General features: G+C 37.3%; 1 protein-coding gene across 6 annotated transcripts; it reads right to left on the bottom strand.

Annotated features, from left to right (window-relative positions):
• Positions 1-1,079: 1,079 nt before the first annotated feature.
• On the bottom strand, positions 1,080-23,008 carry scarb1 (scavenger receptor class B, member 1). 6 transcript variants are annotated; one of them, XM_028025995.1, is made up of 13 exons: positions 22,754-23,008; positions 18,607-18,767; positions 17,019-17,160; positions 16,722-16,925; positions 15,883-15,978; positions 15,223-15,338; positions 14,986-15,152; positions 14,132-14,250; positions 7,623-7,696; positions 7,426-7,477; positions 6,139-6,285; positions 4,035-4,104; positions 1,080-1,977 (listed from the first exon to the last, which is right to left on the bottom strand). In XM_028025995.1, the coding sequence occupies exons 1-13, from the start codon at positions 22,871-22,873 to the stop codon at positions 1,970-1,972; spliced, it is 1,476 nt and encodes a 491-aa protein (XP_027881796.1). In that variant the 5' UTR covers positions 22,874-23,008; the 3' UTR covers positions 1,080-1,969. The 6 variants fall into 6 exon arrangements, with proteins under 6 accessions (XP_027881796.1, XP_027881795.1, XP_027881798.1 ...); XM_028025994.1 differs by lacking the exon at positions 4,035-4,104; XM_028025997.1 differs by lacking the exons at positions 4,035-4,104; positions 22,754-23,008 and adding an exon at positions 20,700-21,004.
• Positions 23,009-23,480: the final 472 nt, after the last annotated feature.

Genomic DNA, 23,480 nt, shown 5'->3' with positions numbered 1-23,480 from the left:
AGAATGATTGACATATTTAGATTTGCAGCTTAGGTTTTGAATAGATGAAGAAAGCTGCTTAAACAAAGACTGCGCTCCTCTTATTTTCTTTCAAATCTAGAATCTGGACAGTTTAAAAATTATATCTCAATAATTTGTAACACTGCTTATTACGTAATTATAGTCATGCTTTTAAGTTAGTATGTTTTCATTATTGAAATATTAAAATGATTACAGTGATTCTTCTGTGCTGGATAATACGTGGGAGGTATTTTCCAGATCATAACAAAATTGGCAAACTTTCCTGGGATTTTTGTGGAATTTTCTTTTTTCCCATCTTCTAAACCATTTCCCCTCAAAGTTTCAGTCAGGAACTTACACTGGCTGACTGATTTAAGATGGGATTTTTTTTCTCTGAACTCAAATTGATGTTGATTCTTGCAATAAATTTCGGAACCAAACATGGAGATGATCTTGGTGATGGCACTCATCAAAATGGAACGTTTGTCAGTGGCTTCTCAATTGCTGGTTGCATGTTATTATAACTTCTAATTTTTGTGTTTTTATGGCACGGAGCACTTTAAACTATGTTCTTGCTGAAATGTTCTATGCAAATACATTTGACTGATTGATTTATGCACCGCAAATCTGGAATAAACTTCCAAAAAACTGCTAAACAACCGAAACACTGAGTTCATTTAAATAAAGGCCAAAACTCATCTGTTTAGAGCTGCCTTTGATTTAAGAAACTTGGATATTAATATATTTGATGTTGATTCTTGATGAGTTTTGAAGATTGCAATTGACATCCTTAAAGAAAATAATGCTTGTTTGTTTCATAATTGGTTATTGTGTTTTTATGGTGTAAATCACTTTGAACCGTCTTGTTGCTGAAATGTTCTACTCAAATAAACTTGACTTGACTTAAACTCCCCGGAGGGAGCGCACACTCATCTTCAGAGGAGTTAGTTTCATTGACTGTGTATGACATTAATTTGATTGCTAGACATTAGAGTAATTTAAAGTAACTTACTTATGCCCCTTTTTTGGCCTTAAAGAAATGCATCCCTTCTAATTCACAGAACAGATTCTGCAAAATCTTTATTCAGATCATTTTATTCACATTTATTCCTTCCACAAATTAAAAAAAGACAGTACAGGTTAACATCTGCTGAAAATGAGAAGATAGAGAGACTGAAGATCTCGGAGAACTTCAGTCTAAACTGATGTCAAACATCAGTATATTTCTATATGCATGTTACTCTTATTTAATACGTTTTTTTTTTACACAATAAACGTGTGCTGGACATCAAACAGCGTTATCTGCATCATCCCGAACATATACATTTAAACTCTAACAAAAGACAGTAGTATATAACAAGGAGTGCGTCTCCTCTGCTCGACTCAATGATTGTCACAGCTCTATGTGCAAAACTGGTGTAAGGTTAAAAACGAGCTCAGTTTAATCTCCAGACTCTTCAGTGTAAACAGAAAGCAACAACACAGGAGATCAACTGGACTCAATAAGTTCCCATGATGAAGGCACATGTGTGGTTAAAATACAAAACATCTGGCTAAAGCATTTTTATTTGCTCCGTTGTAGTCAAAGTTAAACTAAAATCACTGCAGTTTCTATCCACTGCTGTCGTTGATGATGAAATGATGAGGCGAATAAAATAGATTATCTGAGATGACAACAGTGGGAAAAAAATTTGCATATTTAAAACGGTTACACATGTAAGCGGTTGATTGTTTCAAACAAACCTGAAAAAGTCAGCGACCATCTTTGGCTGAGTGTTTTGTAAACTTTCCGTTTATGTAATATGGCGTTTTGTATCTTGTTCCATATCTGACTCAGCAGCTGAGTCAGTACAAGTTGTTTTTTTTGGGGTTTTTTATTTGGGGAGTATGTCAGTGCTGCTTGTCTTGAAGCAGAGGGGTTCGTTCATGAGTTGAAGTGCTCGTGCTTTCCCTCAGAAAGGCATCTCCTTCACATGCCTGTGAGATGAACACAAAAATAAAATTAAAAATAAATTATTCACCGTTCACATGATAAATTAAATCATTAATTAAATTTAATTTGCTAGCAGGTCTTAAATGCTAAGACCTGCTAGCACTCCTATGAGGTTCTGTGTAAAATACTTTGAACCAACTTTAAAGCTTTGATTTTTTTATGGCTTCTGCATCTTAAAATTTTGACTCTTTGCAAACTTTAAATGTTTTCAGTCTTTTATTTATGAGCCTGGCTATTGTAATTCTAACCTGTTCTGAAAGCAGCTGGACAATACGCAAGGGATTTCCTGAAAAATGATACATGGCAGAAACCTTAACAGAGCTTTTAAAGGGGCAGTATTGTGTGTTTTATAAGCACATAGAGTCATTTTATAGCACAATCAAGTAACTACATATGTTACCTTCAGTTATTATAAAAATACCTTATATATCAAATATGACTTAAAAGAAATATGACTTGAAATTGTGTCTCTGTCTCTGAAAAAAATCTTGCTCTTTCTGAAACAAATGGTTGCCATGGGAGATTAAAAGATTTCTAAAATATGCATGAAAGAATCCTGGTAACCCTCCAGTTGTGTTTTTGATGAGGGAATAACATTATAAGATGATGTAAAATTTTAAAAAAAAGTCAATTTTAAACAACACTTCCCATTTAACCATTCTTGGGATGAAAGTTCAACACCAGAGGTAGAATAATTATTAGACCAATTAACCATTAAATAGGTTGGACTGTTATCAGTTGGGGGCATTTAAATCATTTTTCATATGGTTAGGATAAATCTTCATCAGAGCAGACTGAGACAGTGATGTTATTATCATTCTCTGTTGTAATATTTGAGCAGGGGTTGCTTAATTTCCACAAACGTGACACAAGATTCAACAGGGGATCAAACCGAAGCATCAGATGTGGAAAACAATTATATTGGATTGTTATCTACTCTTTGTACACCACTGAAACGCAAGGGAAACTTTTAACAGTGTGACAGCTGTACTGATAATTTAGACCACAGTTCTACTACTGTTGTTTTCCTGCTGACAAAGCAGACTATCCAGGAGCGATGTTTATGGTCCTTGGCACTGATTGGCTGTTACTGCTGAGAACGGAGATGAAGAAGACTGTGGATGTTTACCTCTGTGGTCGTGCTAAGATCGTTTCCATTGTGCTTTTAAAGCATGTACAGGTATATTTGGTGTCTGAATTATTGAAATAGGCTGTTATAGTCGTCTTTAGAGGAGATTTCCGGTATTCATGGATTCTAATAAGGGTCGGATGTAGTCAGATGATCAGTATTCTCTTTGCAAGCTTTGTAGGTGTTGCTTACCCGCTGGCGATATACTGTAATCAAATTTGGTTAGCATATACAAATCCAAGGGTATAAATTAAAGTCATTATCTTGCATCAGCTCCATCCTATTTCCCTGGAAATCCGACAAGGGTTGGAGTTATGTGAGTGCATACTCTCCAAACTCAACCAATCACAAAGCATAGTCACAAAGTATATCTTGGGAGACATCTTGATTGATACAGTTAAGTAAAAATAACTGGCTTGATGAGCCTGGTCAATCATGTTGACCCACTAGTTAGAAGTTATGAGATGACTTTGTTTTTATACATTTCATTATTTTACCTCCACAGTCATCACACAACCTTCTGGAACCTTTGACCACCTTTAAAAGCAGAATTCAAGGAAACTCAAAGAAGTAGCATCACAGACATTTCAACTTTCCATTTAGTTCAAACAGAAATGAATTGCTAAATAGTTTCTGTCTACATAGGAATGCTATTCCTAACCTTGTTTGCTTTTAGCCAAGAGCTAAAAACAAATCTAGTTTGCTTGCGAATGATTAGGTCAGGTCCAGTGTTACCCCCTGTAGAAGAGCTACCGTCATGCAAGAAAACAGACAGCAACAGTGAGACAAAATGAAATTGGGTTTTTGTGAACAACAAAAGCAGACATGTTTATTTCCTCTGCAGGTGTTGGACATTAGTAATCACTCCCAATGTACCGTTTGCTACGTGTATGCCTTTGAGTGTGAACCTACCTGAATACCTCATACTTTTGTCCTGTGTTTCAAAGCCATGTGAGCCTTTACCCTCCTCACTACTGGTTGCCTAAAAGATGGTCAAATTGCCTTACAAACGGGCCAATTAGAAAATATCAAAGAAAAAAAATAGTGTTGTAATTCAGATAGAGATGTCAGGGATTGTCCATGCACGGATTATTTTCTGTGGGCAATTGAGTTTGTCATGCAGTGAATTACAAGGGCAGGCAATTGGTTATATCTCAGGCATGATTAGTTGGAAGTCAGAAGGACTTCCAGGCAGAGTGGTCATTTGGAACAGTCTATACATGACTTATGAAGCACCTCTGTATGTTAAGGAATCAACTGATTCATTTTGCTACATAAAAATTTCAGGCACATTGAAAGAGGACACATTTCTCTGAAATTGTTGCAGTGATTTAAAATAGTTATAGAAGATATGATGCACAAATTCTATTGGAGGATCATTTATGAGATCTTTCAGAGGAACCCTGGATCCCCTCAAAAATGTCTGTATTTCACAGAAGTAAGGACTGGCCATATTATTCCATCTACAATACTGAAACAGAAACTAAAGAAAACCTTTTGGCACCACTTGGTGAAATCCTCACCTTGTTGAACCCGACAACTGTCCATTCCTATTGGAGAGGAGGTTCAATGCCCAGTCCTTATGTGAATTATTGTTTGTACTGTGTATAAGTGAGCGTCTAAAAGTTTATTGCTACACAGTGAAATAAATGTCCATTTATAATAAACCAAGCCTAATTATGAGGACTTCCAAGTTATCAAAAAGCTGCCATTGGACCATTTTTTCCATCTTACGATTTTATCTTTACCCATTTAAAGCCCCAGATTAACTGACAATCAAAAACTTGTGCAATGATTTGGAAAGAGAATTTTAAAAAATGTGTTTCATATCAATTTGATTATTAAAGCTAAAAAGTCAAAGATTTTAAGTTGGAAAGCTGTTTCTCGATTTGGATGATTTGTATGAGACGGTTGTACAAACCCAAGAATTCTCAAAGAATGGAGAAGTCGCTGCTCTATTACTAGACCTCTGGAAGCAAATGAAGAACCTTTGTCAAACATATTCAAATCTTTTACAGCTCAGTATAAGATTTCAGTAAAATATTAAATTTTGTTTTATTTTCCATGCTGCTGGCTGTCTGCCACAAATACGATACATACCACAGAAATAGTATGTAATCTGTTATCATTACACCAACTAAATTGGAACTTTTACTTATTGACCTTCAAAGCTCTTTCATGTTATTTTGCAACACTACACATGACTCCTTTCATAACACAAAGGAATGACAGAGATAAGACTGATACTTTACTGATGGACTGTATTAGCTCGTTTTATCTGTTTTCGATCGTTCAGTAATTCACCAGTGATGACGACATTAGTCTGCGCTATAAATCACTAAAACAACTAAGAACATGTTCAGTAAAGAACACAATAACAAAGCAGAAGAACCAAATCTGCTCTTGTGCGTTTCCTGTTCGGCTATCAGCAGTCCAATCAGAGAGCAGCTGTGTGTAAAACACGGATGACTTTGACCTTTCTGATTAACACTACTGCGTAATGTCACCCACTAATTAAGCCATAACTGATAGGCTCTCATTTACGAGTTAACAATGATGAGATAAACAGGCAGGAAGAGTAATCAGCAGCAGCTGGGGGAGGGGGGGTTTCAACAGTCAGCAACACTGGAGAGATTTGGACTTTTTACTCTCCTTGTCAGGTTAGTCAAAGCAGGGTTCATAGTTTAACTTGTAGACAAACAAAGCATGATCCTGGAAGGAGCAGGAGTGACTGCAAGTCTTCACTAACAGCTGTGATGGAAATATTTTCCTTTGTGGAAAACAATTCCCATAAATCTGCCGGTTCTGCATCTGGCTAAAACCGACAGATACGCAAAGTTGCTGAAGACTTATACTGTCCATCCTGAGCATATTGTGCATTTATGATAAGCCTAATTATGCCATTGATCCTCAGTGTAGTCTCTCCTGCTCCTTACCTCCATCCACTAGTTGGAAAACATGCAGCGAGCCACAGGCAGAGTGTCAATGGCAGCAGCTGGCTGTTGGGGATTCTTACCTTGACTTTGTAATACACCAGGACGGCCACTATGGTGGTGAGCAGGCCGAGGGCTATGAAGATGTACTGCATGTACTCCATGACAGCAGGGAGAATAACCAGGTTAGTGTGGAACGTAGTGAGGATTGGTCCATCAATGTATCCGTTCTGCAGAGGTAAAGGGGCGAAAGGGAAGCAAAAACTGTTTTACTTTTGATTTGGCTCAGAAAGAAGTATTTCTGGTTGATTTTTTGCAGCATTTCAGGTTTTGTCCCATATTTAGCTAAATCTATCTTCCCATTTTTAAGAAAAAAAAAAAAACACTAACAAAATAAACACCCTGTATCCTGCAACTTCTATTCACCAGCCCAAAATGACCAAAAAGAGATTTAAAAATTTCTGAAAAGCCAAAGCTTTGCTCTGCCTCTGTTAGCCATAGAATTGTGCAAACTAAAAATAGGAAAATAAATTTGCTTAATGGAAACACACCAATTTCGAAAAAACTCACATTTTTCAATAAAACACTTTTGCACTGGGGGGGGAGTGCCTTTTCAGCCATATCAAAATAGATGCATTTCGCAAAACTATAATGGAACAATGTATTTTGGATGACAGGTGGATGTTAATACTGGCGAAAACTACAAAGAAAACAACAGAAAGTAGCAGGGGGAGGATGATTTGGTTGGTTTTTTTTTGGACAATGTGCAGCTGACTCTTCCGGGATTACAAAGTTTGATTTATTGTTGTCATGATAAATTTCAGTTGCTGATTATAAAGAAAAACAAAAAACAAAACAAAACCGGCAGTATAATTGGAAATGTTAGTTCTACAATTTTCTCTACTTTTGTTTTCCACAAGAGCGTCGATAAATATTACTATATTCAAAAATATGACTAGATGCAGTTACCGTGTGCAATTTAGTGATATAAGTCAGACTTTTTTCCTGAAGAAACATATTTGAAATGGGAAGTTTCTCAACAACAGTATTTGTGTCTGAGCGGCTATGAATGCTGTGCCAAGCATTCGCTGACATACAGTTACCTGAAAAATAAGTAATAAAAACCATTTTTGTCACAATATAATTTTTATTGTTATTTCAATAAAAACGTACCACAAAATGCCATAATAAAATTCTTAGTCCATGTCGCCCTATCTACTTTCAAACATCCATCTATATGAAAATAATCTATAAAATGTGACAAAGTTCCTAAAATAAATGTAAAATAAATGTGCTTTTTATAACATTCTAATTTATTGAGTGGATCTGTAGGTATCAGCCTCTCAAGATGCACAACATCAGCAGCTTACCTCCTCAAACCACAGCATGGGCATCACCACCTCAGAAATCTTTCCAGTTTCTCTACAAGGTCAAGAACATAAAACTTAAAACACCACTACAAAGAAAGCAGTGTTAGACAGATAGGGAGTAGTAACTTGATTAAAATGACAGGGCAGGAAAATAAATAGGTGACAAAATGGACAATGTGATAATTCATAGGTCTTACGTAATTCCTGATATTTTCTTCATGTAGAGGTTAAGCTGTAGACGTATGGAGACATTCAGAGGGACACCTGTGAGCTGTACACACACACACACACACACACACACAAAACAGAATCACAGAGGGGGAATAAAATCCATGTGGATTTTTAGTTATCAGTAATTACGCAATAAACAGAAAGCTGAACAATGCTAATTTCCAAGGAAGCATTATACATGTTAAAGAAAAGGAGGAAATCCTCATGACCAAACCAGGATGGGAAACGTAAAGCATTTTACACAGAAAGCAGTTTTCAAGCACTCTGGTGTGAGTGTGAACATGCTGTGAAGGGGGACAGATTTCAGCAATGACCTTAGCAAAGCAACTATTGCTGTCTATCAAACTGGGAAACCATTAGCAGATATCTGGAGATTGTTATTTAGAGTAGAGAAAGACTATTCACCAGTGGAAAACACTTGATGACAGTTGTAAATATTCACACGCCTCCTCCGATACGCAGAAAAGAAAAACCAAAAAGCAACAGCTCAGGCTCCACATGACTTAACTTCAGTAGCATAGCAAGCTGCCAAAGTTGTGGGGGGATGTGGCTTGTCTGGATAACCTGCCTGAAAAGTTGTATTCATTTCTGATCATTATTTCTTTTTATAAGTACTATGGGTTTCATCTTGGAAAAAAAAACTCATCTTTATTTTGAAGGAAACTGGAAGTAATGTGCTATATTTATTCGGGGTAGCTTAACACTAACTCACAGACTGAGAAATGTCTCCGGTTTCTTCTGTGTGGGTTGAAAATGAGGGGAATAGAGATTGGAGAAGCACTTTTTAATATCCTGATACCATTAGCAGCGTTTCCATTGACCATATACAGTAATTGCTGGTGGCTATTTGGCCATACCGAAATTGGTTTGTTTTGGAAAACTGCAATGGAAACACATTTTGTGCATCACAAGAGTCACGTGATCAACAACCGGATGTCACCAGTGATGCAACCCTCAAAGAAGAAGACCACAGTAAGTAGTTGGTGGATGCTAGCGCAGCATGTTTTTTTTAATGACATCGCATGAGCAAATTTTCTCACATGTGACTTTAATTGCATTTGTTATTTAATTGAAACACCACAATTGCAAAATTGTGTTTTTTCGGCATTAGCAGAATATTGACAAAGTTTGGGGTACATTTGTAATGAAACCATAGCTACGTAGAGCCTATATTGTAAGCTTTTCTTGACTTGACAATAAGTAGCATATCACTAAGTCATTGTCCATTAGTCTTGAAAAGTTAGAAAATCATTTGTAAGGTTTTGAAACTCCAGTTAGATCAATTATCGCCAATGTAGCAGCCATCTTGTTAAAATTACTGCAAGAGAGCAGTGGCAGCTCATCCAGAAGGTCACAAAAGAAGTGAGAACAACGTTTGAAGCACTGCAGGTCTGACTTGATTCAGTGGAGGTTTGTGTTCATCAAAAAATGGCCTCTGAGCAAACTCCAAGGTCCCAACCCCTACTGAATGAAAGGAACACACAGGCTTGTCTATCATTTGCTAAGAAAATGCACTAAAAACATTCTGCTGACTCACGACAAAAAATGGGACTGTTGGAAGGAACATTTTATGTTGCAACTGATGGAAGTTGCACTGGTACTCCTTCCAAACCCCCCAACAAACAAGATTCTTATGGCTTCTGACACTTGGGAGACAAATAAGTAAAATATGACACAGTTATGACCTGGACATTTTCTGGCAGAACAAACTGTGTGACACCTCAGACTTTAGGCTCAAAACCAGACAACTGACATCAGCAAAATACAGGGCTCAGTCCTCAGACATGTGGTTCTGATAAAAAAGCAATATAAATCAGGGCAGATGTGGGAGTGAGGGGAGGATGATTAGAGGTAAACAATAGGAATGCAACAGGGGACCAGTGACAATCACCACACCCGACAAAGTCGACATGGATGTCCTGCTATTAGAGCTTTCCTGCACTTTAGCACTGATTATACAACTTCCTGAAACCTTCTGTTAGCTGTTATTGAAGGTGAGTACTTTCCATTGTACACAAGACAATGAGTACAATGAGTGTTGTACTACAAACACAGTTGTAGCAAAACTGTTTGTTTAAGAAGATGACAAAGAAAATCAGACTTATATTCTTTTCATATGTGGACCTGCCTCCAGATGGGTTAAAAAAGCCGCTACTGTCTACTACCATCTGAGTGGAATAATTTCACATAACCTAAATCCTTAGAGAAACTTCCAGTGTCCATTTCTCTCATGTAAATGAAGCCAATGTTGAATCTTCTAGGAATTTGGTAAATTACGAGGAAAATATCGGAAAAATCTTCCTGATCTGTGCACAAGCTTTCCAACTATCAATAATAGGAATACACAACACCAAAACAAGTGAGGAAGCCAATATTGTCCAACATGCAGCAACTGAAACACAACAGTTTACTTTACACAGCACGCCCTAGCTCAAGGGTACATCCAACAAAAGCTCCCCTACACTTGTTCCTCTGTGAATGCTTGTCCAGCAGATGATCTCCCACTGCGATGATTCAACAACTCTAAGCCAAGATGTGGGGAAAATAAATATGATCCAATTATTCCCATCTGCCATGTCTTTGTAGGTTTACAATTGTACCATGCTCTTTCCAAGTGGATAGAACAGAGCTCTGTGAGATGGTGAAAGAATTGGATATTACTTTAGAACCTAACCTTGCTTTAAATATCTGATGTTTTCCTTGATCTTTATGAAACTGTTTATTCTGTAAGTCACCAGAGTTTCACGATTGCTTTTGCTATCAAAATCGTTACCTGCGTTTCCACTAACCATAAACGTGCGCAAATTGAAATCATGAAAGTAGATTCGCTAAAGGGAAACACTGCAATTTTGAAAAAGTTCTTCTATAACAGTTTTTTGTGGTAAGATGAGATGGTTTCTCAGAGACATGAAAATAGATGTATTTCACAAAACTGCATTGGAGACTTTTTTTTGCTTCATGCGAGTCACATGATAAACAGCCCAATGTTACCACTGGCGAAAACAACGAAGGAGTAGTAGGAGGAAGTAGGAGAATGATGGTTTGTTTTTGGTTTTTTCAGACAATGTGCAGCTGCATCCAACAGAGCTCTCACAGCATCACACAGTTCATAAAAGTGGTGTCATTCCAACATGTTTAATCCATAACTCTTCTGTAAAATTTCCAATTATAATTTTCCCAAAACGCAACATACGTAGGCACTCCCAAGTACAAGCGGCTTGTAGCTCCAGCGGCTGAACAAGACCCCAATGTCTCCTCCGATGGCTGATAATAAGTTCTAACACTATGGCTGAATTATGAATATAACTCATGTAACTGAGTTATACTAACATGAGCTACATGCTATTTTAATGACTTATCGCAAAATCAAGATTATTCACATGCACTTTTAATTTAATTTCTTATTTAATGGAAGCACAGGAATTGCAAAATTGTGTTTTTCTTGTAATGGAAATGCAGCTAGTGTTTTGTGGTGTTATTTTAGAAATATTTGCAAGGAGAAGCAAATGTTGCCCAGAGTGTTTCATTCATAACTCCAGGTCATTGTAGAAGAGGAAGGTTTGAATGAACACTGACTCCATCTTCCCCGCTTTCATCTTTGCTTTCTTATCAAACCTGGATTATTATCTTTTTATTGGAATCAGAGAATTCTTTACAATCTCACAAACAACTGCAATTAGAAGCAAATAGCCCAATTTCCAATTACCTTATCACTTTCCATGTCACTGTCAAAAGATAAGGTATATGATGTTTATATGGGTAGGGTTAAGTAAGAGCAATAGCTGTGTTCTGCCCTATCAATCCTTGCATCAAGCATCAGGTGAGACAGCAGTGTGACTACCAACAGCCTGACTTGCAGGTTTATCAGCAGTAAAATTTAATGTAATCAGAATCATTTTCCTATGACACGTCCATGAGAGAAAAAAACAAAAAAAGACAAATTAACTTTAAACCTCATTCTCTCTGTTTGTCTGCTCATTACCAAAATGCTCTCATTGTTGACCAGCTACAACACAACATCACATTCTGATCATCACATGTGTCATTGTCATTCATTTTCTAATAGTTCTTAGATATACTGTTTAAAAAGCGCATTTAGAGACAAGTGCTGCAAATTTGCTCACACCATAAGCACTAGGACACAAGCTGCTGCTGTTCTGTTCAGTTTGTCTACAATACAGACCAAAAGTTTGGACACAACTGTGTGTCCAAACGTTTGGTCTGTACTGTATGTCAATGTGTGTCTGTCCCTATCAAATAAACCTAATAAGGCTTGGAAGTTAGAAATGATGCTAACTTCTAAAGTCATAAGAATGGTGCAATAAAACTTAATAATAGGATAAAACTGTAAAAGGGAAACAAATTCCTTATCATCTAAAGATTTCAATCATCTTCAGCAGCAAAAAAGGCCTGCAGTTGACCCTGACATGATTAGCCCATGATTGCAATCAGACTATCTTTGGCCAAGATCCCAGCAGCAGACGTCAAGGACATCAGAGGTTTGAATGTTTGATCAGCAGTTTGAGTTCATATTCCGGTAGCCTTTCTTAGGCAATTCCACTCGATTCTCCTGTCCCTTTGGTGCTCAGTCTTGGATTTGTCCAGTTGGGCTAGATCAGCCAATCATCAAACAAAAGGAGAAATTGTGAACGAAATGTTGATTTTCTGCGCTGTTTTAGAATTGTAGTCTGCCTGTAGTTTTAGCAATGGCAGGGGAAGAAGTGAACAACGTCGTTAAATCTGTGCTGGTTGCATTTCCGAATATTGCAATTAAAGTTGGAGGAAAAGGAAGGTATAAGACATTTTATTATTGGCAAAGTTTCTCCCCACAGAGTTTGATGAAAGTCTAATTTTCCAGCTGGCTCTGTTAAGAGCAGTGGAGGTGGTACCCAATAAACTTCATAGAGTAGCTTCCTTCACGATTGAGCTGGCACATTTCATACATCACGGCCAAAGGTTAACGATTGGGTAAAATCAGATCCAATCATTCCAGGGTGAAACGATCATGAGTTGCAAATCATGAGTTACCAAAGAAAATAAGGATGTCTTCACACCTGACAGTCCGGTAGACTCGGTTTGATTGGGGACTAAAGTTGCTACATTTGTTACATTTTCAGCTGGTGCGGTTCTCTTCCACACTGCACTGTCAAACAAACAAAACCCTTGAAAAAAACCTGTTCCCACCCTCACCTGTGGTGGCGCTGCACCAAGAACAACTGAAGGAAATGACACGAAAACTGAGATCTGAAGAAGATACGGAGCACAACTTCCTTATTCATGAAATGCAAACAAAAATAAAATGGTGTCAGATTTTAGCAGTTGTAGGATTTCTCTTTTTTTCTCATTTCCCCTGCCAGGGCTGGACTCACACATTTGCTTTGGTTTTATTTACCTAGAATGCCCTGGGCTGTAGTCCACCTGTGCCTTTAAAGCAGTCTCTTGTCCTTCCTATATGTATTCAAACCACGCCAGCGTTCACTTCAACCACTACAAACGTAGGCGGACCAGAGTTTGCTTTTATGAGTTTGGCTGCATGTTCACACCTTCACAAACAAACTGTACTTTCTAGGTAAACGAACAACAGTTCTAGAGTGTAAATGTACCCTGAGACATATTTTTATTGATTTATTGATCCCTGGCATGGTACCAATAGACTCAGAGCCTGATACCAATTGAGTGACCCCTGTCACTCCTGGTCTGATATAGGTTTGGGTTTCAAATTGTTTTTCGGCTATGACCCGACATATAGTATTATCACATTTAAATGTAGAAAAACATTTATTTTTCCTAAACATTTTAGATGTTGTAATAAAAAAGCATGTTCTCCAAATGTTTCATTGGCAGCACTTTTAAAAAAAATTTTATTCATGCTCCAAGGAGAAGTGGAGCCATCTGTGATGCCGTGCTTGTGTGAGTCCTTTGCTGCTCTGTACTCCTCAGTAGCCAAGTAGAAATCCAGGCACATCTGAAAAGTTTTGACTCAAATCCTTCTGAAAATGCATTTATATTGTGGGGGAAAAAAAATATTTCCAAGCACTGTTAGATAAAATCACTCATTCAGGTTTACATGTATATTGTGCACAATCCAGAGAGCTTGTCAAGTTCTGAATGAAAAGCTCTACCAGGCAGAGTCAACACATGAGTTTTATACCAAGGTTGAGGGATCCATAACATGGGAAACAGTCTGGTTATGCAGATGTAGGAAAACAACTTCCAACCTTGTGTGTGTACAGGTTCTTTTGCTGAGAGTTCACAAGCATTTAATATAACATGATCAGCAGATGTTAACTTATAATAATTTTCCCACCACAATTTATATCCTGCTCAAATATTTTAAAATGCTTAGAAGCACATAATAATAATAAAAAAAGATCTCCCAGCTTCTCTTCCTCTGCAATTTTAACTGTTTTGGTACAGTCTTGATGGGTTTCTTAAAAGTGGCGACTTTTAAGTGTGGGTGTAAGTGGGAACTCACAGGATGAATGTCAATGAAAAGGCCGTGCTCCTCCTCAGTGGGGTGAAGACCCAGCACGTAGTCCAGCAGCACAGGATCAGCATTAAAGAAGTGAGGATGAGAGATGAAGACCGGAGAGTCTAAAAATGGATAAAAACAATGGTGCAGTTATTTCTCTAAACCCCAAGGCTACAACAACGTAAATCTGCAGCAAATATGCTTCTTCTGCAAGGGCAATGTGCAGAAACCCAAACCAAATGTGAGAGCAAATAAGGATTTCAGCTCAAAAAATGTTTTAATGTCAAGAGGAGGAATCCCCTTAGAACTCAAAGGGGATGTTTAATTTAATTCAATTTATTTGATAAGGACAGTGCGCATTAATCAACATTACCATAATGTATGGCAGTGTAAGTATGCAGGAATTAGCACAATAGCTATGTTTCACCCTTTGTCCTAAGACAAGTGAGCACAAAAACAAGACACTTCACTATACAATTCACAGGACGGAACACAGTACACACAGTTCTATTAAAAGAAGCAAAAGAAACATCAACAAAAGGAAACATTTACACAAGAAACAAGTAACCAACACATAGAAACAGTCTGAAAACAAGATACAAAACCCTTCACCATGAGACATTAAGTAAGTATTACTTCCCCCCTCTATGTAAATCAGCCTAGAGGTGTAAAGTTATTAATCACTAGCCTTCACTGTGCTGCTGTAATTAAAAGAAAACAACAACAAAATAAAATTAGGCTTACTGCATGTACTGCTTACAAAGAAACAAAATAAATGAAGCTCAGAAGGCACAGAGATCAGGAACGTCAAAGGTAAATCAGTGACCTTTGTAATGGTATGCTCTGCCTGTACTTACTGTAGCGGCAGCTACTGACGTTGAGCAGCCCAGACTGTCTGCAGGGGCAGAAGCCTTCATTTGGAAGATAATCCGTCCCATTCGCGAACATGGTCTTGGGAGCGACATATCGATACAGAGGGATGCCTTTCATCACGCCTAGTCGCTGATACACAAGCTCCAGAGATCTAAAATAACAGTGAAATGAATTACAGGAAATAAGAAGTTTCACAGAGGATGTGGAGGAAGTATTCCTACCTGCAGGCGTCTGGGCTGTAGAAAGGCAGAGTGGTCTCTTTTGTCATAAAAGGAGGCCACAGCTGCCCGGCTGTTCCATTGATCATGTTACACTGAGGTGTCCTCCAGTAGCTCAGCTGTTAAGACAAAGGGAATCCAATCAGGTAGGAAAAGCACCCAGTCATTAAAAAAAGTTAAAAAGGTGACTTAGAGTGCTAGATCAGGGTCTAAAACTGAAACATTTGTTACATCTTCAGCTGCTGTGGTTCTCTTTCACACTGCACTGTGTCAAACCAACCAAACCGTTTGAGAAACCTGTTCCCCCCCTCGCCTGTGGTGGCGCTGCAACAAGAACACTGAAGGAAACAGAACAAAAACCTCCAAATTTGACACTGAGTGCAACATTTTTCTTCCCAAAATGTGAATAAAAATGGAGCAGCGTCATATTTTAGCAGTTGGAAGATTTCTATTTTGTTTTCAGCAAAAGACCATGAGCCATTTCTCCAGCTAGTGCTACACAAGCTTGTATTTACCCAGAATGCCCTGCGCTGGTCTAGTTCACAAAAGCATTCGAACTGCAGCAGAGTTCACTTCAACTGGACTTTCGAGACAAACAACCTATAGTTTGATTAAACCAGACTTAACAGAGCTAATGTGAAAGTGGTATTATTTTTGTCTTACCTCAGTGAGGCCATTCCAGGAGTCGACTTTGTGGACGTTTCTGATGTCATCTCTCCCGGTGTGGATGGTGAATAGACCAGTATTGGAGTTATTAAACTGATAAAAACAAAATAATAATAAACACAAAGTCAGAACTAGAAAATAAGCGGCGCAAAGAGAATCGAGATGTAATCATTAAAAAAGTTACAGTCAAAATTTTAGCAGCATTTTAGCAGCATAGAAAAAAAGAGTCCTAAACTTTAGCATTTAAAATAAAAGCCACTTTATTACTATATACATTTCCATTTGATTTATTTTTGCTCCAATACCACATCTGCTGTGAAGCCATTATCCTTTTACCAAAAGGCCAGGTTGTAGCAGTGAGATTAAGTGTTCCTTGTTAAAAATCTGCTACAAACACTGAGCAATGTGTGGTATTATCATTCTCAGTGCACCAGGGATGAACAATTCCATTTGGGTCAAATGTCGCATGAATTATTGGGCGTTTGCAATTAAATATGCAGAAGCCAAAGTGTGTTGGACAATCCAATCTTCTGATGGGGTAACGCAAGGCTTACGTCTTCTAGTGTCTTGATTTTATAAGAGCAAAAACAAGAAGAAAAACATACCCTGATGCAACAACAACATGGCTGGGATTCAAAGAGAAAGCCACCAATTGCCAAGAAGGACAATGCACTTTGTAAAATACTGTGTGAACAAGTCAGAGAGGGTGTGGTAGTAGTGTTTTAGGGACAAATAGATCTTTAAAGTTTCTGTCTGTTTAAACTGAGATAAAGTTCTCCTGTGCAGCACAACAGAATGTGTAGAAAAATGAAAGGAAAGGAAAACAAAATACTCACCTCTGCAAAGAGGCCAAACTTTCCTGTGGACGGCAGCATGCCCGGCAGGTACTTGTTGAGGAACTCGACCAGTTTGCTGTCATAGCCCCACATCAGCTCTTCCACCGTCTTGGTCAGGAAGGGACCTTCCTTGAACGTCTTGAAGGTGGCGCTGATAAACAGCCGCAGTGCATAGGGCAGGTCCTCCAGCATCACCGCTGCGCCCTGCAAGCAAGGGTTGGAGTCAAAACACAAAGCTCTGAATGTGGGGGAAATATTAAGGGAAATCTGAAAAGACTTTGGAGCACGCTCTCATACCAGCACCAACATGTTGGGAATGGTGATGACGTCAGACTCGTTCCCAACCGACATGGAGGGCTCAAAGAAGTATCTGCGGTATTCTCTGTAGGACACGGTGCTGTTGGGGTGAAAAGTGATGTTTTCCTTCCGACACTGCTTTCTGGAACATAAGAACGACACAGGAAGTGATCTAACTGGCAAATCTGTGAAAAAAACTAATGTGATCTAATCGGGTCCAGGAGGTGAGTTTTAGTGCTGTCAATCATGTCCATGTCCCCAGAACCTAAGGATAGTTAGTATGGTCACCCATGGTGGTTGATAAACATTTTCCCACATGCTCATTTTTTATGTTGTCACTGAGTTATTTTGTGTGTTTTTTAGGCGGACTAGTTTGAAGTAATTGCAGTGAGTATTATCTTGAGCAGAATTTGAAGACTTGCACATGATTTCTGACAAGGAGCCAATCAAACAGCCACTCAGAACATGGTCACCAAAAGTCAGGTGTTATTATTGAAAAGCAGCCAGACGTTTCAAGGTCCGAGTAAACCAATCATGAGTTTGACGACTATTTACTTTAACTACATAGTGCCTGATCAATGTATGCTGATTGAGTTGTGTTCCCAACCCCTGTTTTCAGTGGTTAATTAAAAACCCACATAAAAAAATGTAATTCAAGTTTTTAAGCAATGATTACCTGAGTAAATACAAAAAAGCAGTTTTCCTAAATTCTTAATTTTATTTAATAAGGGCAACCAAATCAACCTGGAGACGTGTGAAAGTAACTGCTCCCTTTTTAAATGACTTCGCAGCTTTTTTGTGATCAGTTTAACGTAAAATCACTTGGAAATAATAATAATAATAATTTTAAAAAAACATGCATCTCTGTCAAATATCATCCCATTCATGCATGACAGGAAGTCACTCACTTCAGTCAGCAAAAATCTGGGTCACACAAGCTACTTTCGTTTCAAAAAAGTGCTAAACATCAAGTTGTTGTTTTTTTTTCAAACTCAAAATGTCTGAAAATATCCAAATATAATCAAATGCAAAAATTCTCTCTATGAAGCCCAAAGAAATCTAACATAAACCTCAGTGGATTTCTTAAATTAAAGTGTTCACACTGCAAAAACACAAAATCTTACCAAGTATTTTTGGCCTAGTTTCTGATGCAAATATCAATATACCTAAAATTGATATACAAGCACCTTTTAAGCAAGATATAGGAGATTCTCTTAAGTCAGTAATTCCTTAATTTTGCTGGAAACTGATTCCAATGGCAGATTACTTTAATTTAGAACAGGAAAAATATGTTATAAGTAAAATAATATGCAGGTGGAACTAGTACTTTTTATCGATATTATGGAATTATTGCCAAGCTCCTATATCTTGCTAAAAAGTTACTTGTAAACTAGTTTTGCCTTATTTCAAGTGGACTAGACCAAACATACTTGGCAAGATTTTGTGTTTTTGCAGTGTACTCCCAAGGAACAGCAGTTCTCATGTTTGGTCCTGGATTATAAAGCGAGTTGAATTCCACGCATGCAACATGTAGAGCTAATGTGTATGGTGGCAAAGCTGCAGGCCTGGAGGAGTAGCAGTTCTGTACCTGTACACATACGGTCCTCTCTGCTCCACCATGGGCTTTTCTCCATTCAGGATCTCCTCAGGGTTGAGGACATGAAAAAAGTAGACGGACATGAAGAAGGGCACAGGGAGGTCCTTCCACATGGTGTAGGAGAGGTCATTCTTTGGATCAATGATGGTGTTCTGACATGACAAAAACGAGAGAGGGAGAAGGTGTCCTTATGGATAGAAAATATATTTTAACACAATCACTGCAAATAATTTAAAATGTTACTTTTGTTGATTAATCACACACAAAAAAAAACACAAACTGTTCTTTTAATGCAAGTTTTGATTATTATTATTATTACAGTAAATAAAACCAAAATACAGTTAATTATGTATTTATAGTGTCTCTTAAAACGTCTACAACATTCAAACAGTTGGCCTAAGATGAAGAGGCCATTGTTCCCCTGAATGGCTCTGATTGGTAAACTGCCAGGGGGGGAAATCTAATCATTAAATGCGGAAACGCATAAACATTAGTGGGAAAAAAAACAAACAATCAAAGTACGGTACATTTGACAAATACATAGGGATAATCTTGTGATTTCCTCATTTTCTGAACAAGCCAAATGTTATATTTCCTGCTTCGGTAATGTTATCTGCTCTCTTTCCTTCAAATATTTTGTCAAATGTTCAGATTGTCTGAGGGATGAAGGTTGAACTGCAACACATTTTCTTCTGAATAACTTTAACAGATTAAATGTGAAATGATATACTCAACAACATGTAGACATACATGTACCCAAGTTTAGTTACTTTAAGTTAACCTGGGTTTTTTTGTTTGTTTGTTTTTGTTTTAAACTGACTGTACTTGCTTTGGATTTTAACTATGAAAGCAATTTTGCACCTTAAATCTTCATGTTTTGCCTGTTTTGTCTGCGTATCAAAAGTCTTGGGAACTCTGTAGAAAATGTTTCTTTTTCAGTGATTAATAAGATTTGAAAGAAAGACCATGAAACTTCTTCCTCCTAAGACTGCTGCAAATTAGTAATTATTTTTGCATGTACTTAGCATTTAAGGTAAATTATGGTATTTCTAATCATAATCCGACTTCAAGTGTTTATTTATTTTAAAATAATTGTTCTCCCATAAAACGTGATAAAGTTTCCTTGTATTCTGATGTCCAAAGCTCTAGGCATTTTGTCCAATAAATTACTCATGTTTTGGCTGACAAGCATGCATATAAGTTTGAATAAATACCCTTATATATACTCATGTATAACCATATTTTTTTATTGTCTATTTGCTAAGTGTTCCAATTACGTTTTATCAGAAATAAGTCAGAAAAATGTATATTTCCAAGTCCATTTATTTTCTAAATTAATAAATGATGGTGGAAAGTGTCCAACATTGGACAGTCATCTTTAGAAAAATCTTTTTTTTTTCCACTTGCAGTGCCACTCACGCTTTTTGTTGCTACCTTTTTGTTACAACAGTTTTGCAACAAAGTGTTTTTGCTTGTAGACAAATTTCAAATATGGCTTCACCTTCTTTGAACTATGTTTTAACTAGAAACATGGCCAGACCATAATCGAAAGCACTTACATTTGTACAAATTTAACAAATATGTACTACTGTATTTAAGATATCTTTAATTGAAATTTGCTAAAGCAGTCTTGAAAGTGTGAATAAACTCAAACTAAAGCTGCTGCATGTGGCCTCACAAAGCTCAGTTTTGTAACTGAGGTCTAAGGAAATCTTGACAGATGGCCTGATGATCTAAAACAGATCACGTTTTCTCCCCTTACGAAATAGATTTTTTGTTTGGTTTTATAACCGTTTACTTACACACAGTCAGCGTTATTAACAATTCAATAACTTAATTAAAGCTCACATTACAAAGTTATTAGCGTTAAACAAGAAGAAACTCCATAATGTCCACCCTGAACACAGCTTCATATTTCTGCATTACTTTATTTAAGCTGATAAAAGTCCTGCGTGCGCCTGTTATCATGTTGCACGCGCGCTCTTCTGAAGTCCTTTGAGTCTCAAACTTTGACTTCAAATCCATCTGTAAATAAAAATACCGGCTGTATTTATGCTAAACGTCAATGCAAGAGCGCTCCTTACCTTTACTACTTGGTCATCGATGACTACTGGCCCCACAAAAACGAGAACGATACCGAATAACGCAGTCAGGACGCCTACTGCTATGAATCCGACTGAGACTTTGGATTTATTAACAGCCATCCTGACACTGACAGGTTGCCAGGGCACTGGCAGTGTTCACGGCAAAGAAGTAGCTTTCTTTGTCTGCAAGCTGTTTAGCTGGGCCACGACACGAAGTTAGCTGCCTGGAAACGACCTTACGGTGTTTCAACATGAGACGAGCGGCTCCGTTTCTGGTAAAAACCCGGCGCTTCACCGGCTCGCTCATTCACCTTTCTGATTAACGACTCAGGTCTGAGACCACGTCCCAGTATTTATGGTCTAATGGTGACGCCGCTACATCAGCAGCCGAGGATTCTGGGAAGCGTAGTTCCTGCGCTTTCCCAGTAGAGCTGTGGATGTTTGTTTAATGCAAGGTACAACATTTTCATTGTTAAAATTTCAATAAAAACTCACTTTGTTCTTTATGTAATATATTTGAACAATTTTTTGGAGTGAAGAAGTTGGATATAGTTATAGATATTTTATACACATGCACACGCAACTTTGAATTTAACTAAAATAAATTAGATTAAATAAGACTTTTGCAAGCTCTGTCACAATAGCAACATTTTCTGGAAGATACATTTTTGCCAGTAACTATTGCAGTAAACAATAATGTTGTTTTGAGACCATTTTCAAGTAATATACTGATAATGGCATAATAATCCAAGTTCACCCTCTCAAAGTCCACAGTACACACACGCAAGACTAATACAATGAATGCCTCCGTAAACAAAAGTACCCTTCAATAAATATTATTTATCAGAATGAAAATCATCAAGTTCATCTTGATGTTGTATCTTAATTTATCATGTGATTCATTGCTTATTATTGCAACAGGCTTAACTGTGACGATATTTGCAGGCCATTAACAAACTTGTAGCGTAACTCTGGTTTATGTTTGACGGTTAACCATTTTAATAACCATACACTGTACAACAAAAGTGACTTCATAAAAAAAAGATATGGGAATGTGAATTTGAATAGTCTATAAACTAAAGCTTAAGATTAAAACGTTGATGCTAAATCAGCAACATAATAATGTTGATCCTAAGTCAGAGCCATAGAAAGTTATAGATACAACTGTGCAATCCATAATGGTTCATAATTATTAGTTCACATGAAGTTTCACATCACCACCGAACATAATTTTTTCCAACATTGGTATTAAATGGGACTAAAAAATTAATTTATTGATTTATTTTCTGTCCATTGCAAATTTTTTGTTTATGTGACAGCAGAATTTGTAGAGATCTACTGAGTTGTGATGGAGCTAAAAGCACTTATTTGTTTGTCTGTTAGTAAAATAAAAAAAAAATGAAACACTCTCTGCCAAAGTCAGTATCTGTGAAGCTCAAAGCATTTAGATTCTTTGGCCACTTAAAGATGGATCTGGATCAGAAAGCAGCTCATTTATTCTTGCAAACCAAAGTGTTTTAGGTATCCTGCACAGTCTTACTTTTAAAAACTTTATTATTCTGCTTGGTGTCTTGCTTCAAATAATTTAAAATGTAGTTTTTCTTTTCGTTTACCTCTTGTAGGATATGAATCCTTAATACTTTCCACTTTTTTCTGCAGCCCCCAAACAATCAATAAGAACTCGTCAAAAGCAAAACTAAACTTAAACTTTTTTTTAAATCTCAGTTCCATTAAAAGGATAGTGTTAGTTGGTAGCAAAGGGATTTTTTTTTTGTTGCATTCTTCTGAATTGCTTGATAGCTTTATATCCACTGTTTTTGTTTTAATTAAAATAGTTAACCAAAAATTTTGATAACAGTTAATGGTAGAAAAACTGATAGCAGATATCTGTTATAAATTATAAGTCAAAATTGTTAAAAGTTCCGTTTTCAGGTAAATTTGTGAAGTCAAAAATTTTGTGAAGACATAATGCATAAATATTAGCTGAGGTTTTACTGAGAATATAATATAAAAAACAGCAATAAACAGATTAGTCAGTATACAACATAGCTTACCTTCACTACTTGGTTCTTCATAACTGTTGGCCCAATAATTGCTGAAATTATTCCAAACATCAGAGTCAGAGCGCCTGCAGCTATAAATCCAATGGCTACTTTAGATTTATCAGTGGCCATTGTTTTGGCATCAATAATCAGCAGTGTGTGTGAAAATAAGAAGCGTGGCAAGTCTCTCTGGAAGTAAAAAAAACAAAAAGAGAGTGCTTTGTCTTAAGCTCCAAACATGAACAACAGTGAAGTTGAAGGAAACTGCTGTTGGGCTGTAGAGCTCGTTTTATACTCAGCGGACCCTCCGCGGACCCCGCCCCACATCCTCACCCCATCTCCATTTCAAAATCCATCCGAATTCATCCAAGTCACATTTTAGTCAGATGACTGCTGTAGCTGTCCATGTCTATTTTAGGCAACTTTGTTTGGAAGGTTTACCTAGCAGTGATAGAGTTGATGCCACTATGAGTCTGTTCGTTTGTCAGATGAACTTTGAGACACGAGTTAGCCGGTGGAATAGACCCAAGGAGACAGGAGATAACTTGAGTACACCAACAAGTTTAGAAAAGTGAATCAGTCAAACACAAGGGCAATTAAAATAGACTGCAAATACTCAGTCATAGTACAGCAGTGGGGGTTTCTGTAAAGCTGCTTTTAATCCTACGTATTTATTCCTGTTTGTTGCAATTAAATAGGTAAAGTAGGCGTCAGCATGTATTTTCTACCCAGGTGTTCT

The sequence above is a fragment of the Xiphophorus couchianus genome, chromosome 8, assembly GCF_001444195.1.
Source record: "Xiphophorus couchianus chromosome 8, X_couchianus-1.0, whole genome shotgun sequence".
Taxonomy (NCBI): domain Eukaryota; kingdom Metazoa; phylum Chordata; class Actinopteri; order Cyprinodontiformes; family Poeciliidae; genus Xiphophorus; species Xiphophorus couchianus.
The sequence above is the reverse complement of the archived record's forward strand: the minus strand, read 5'-3'. Positions and strand labels throughout refer to the sequence as shown.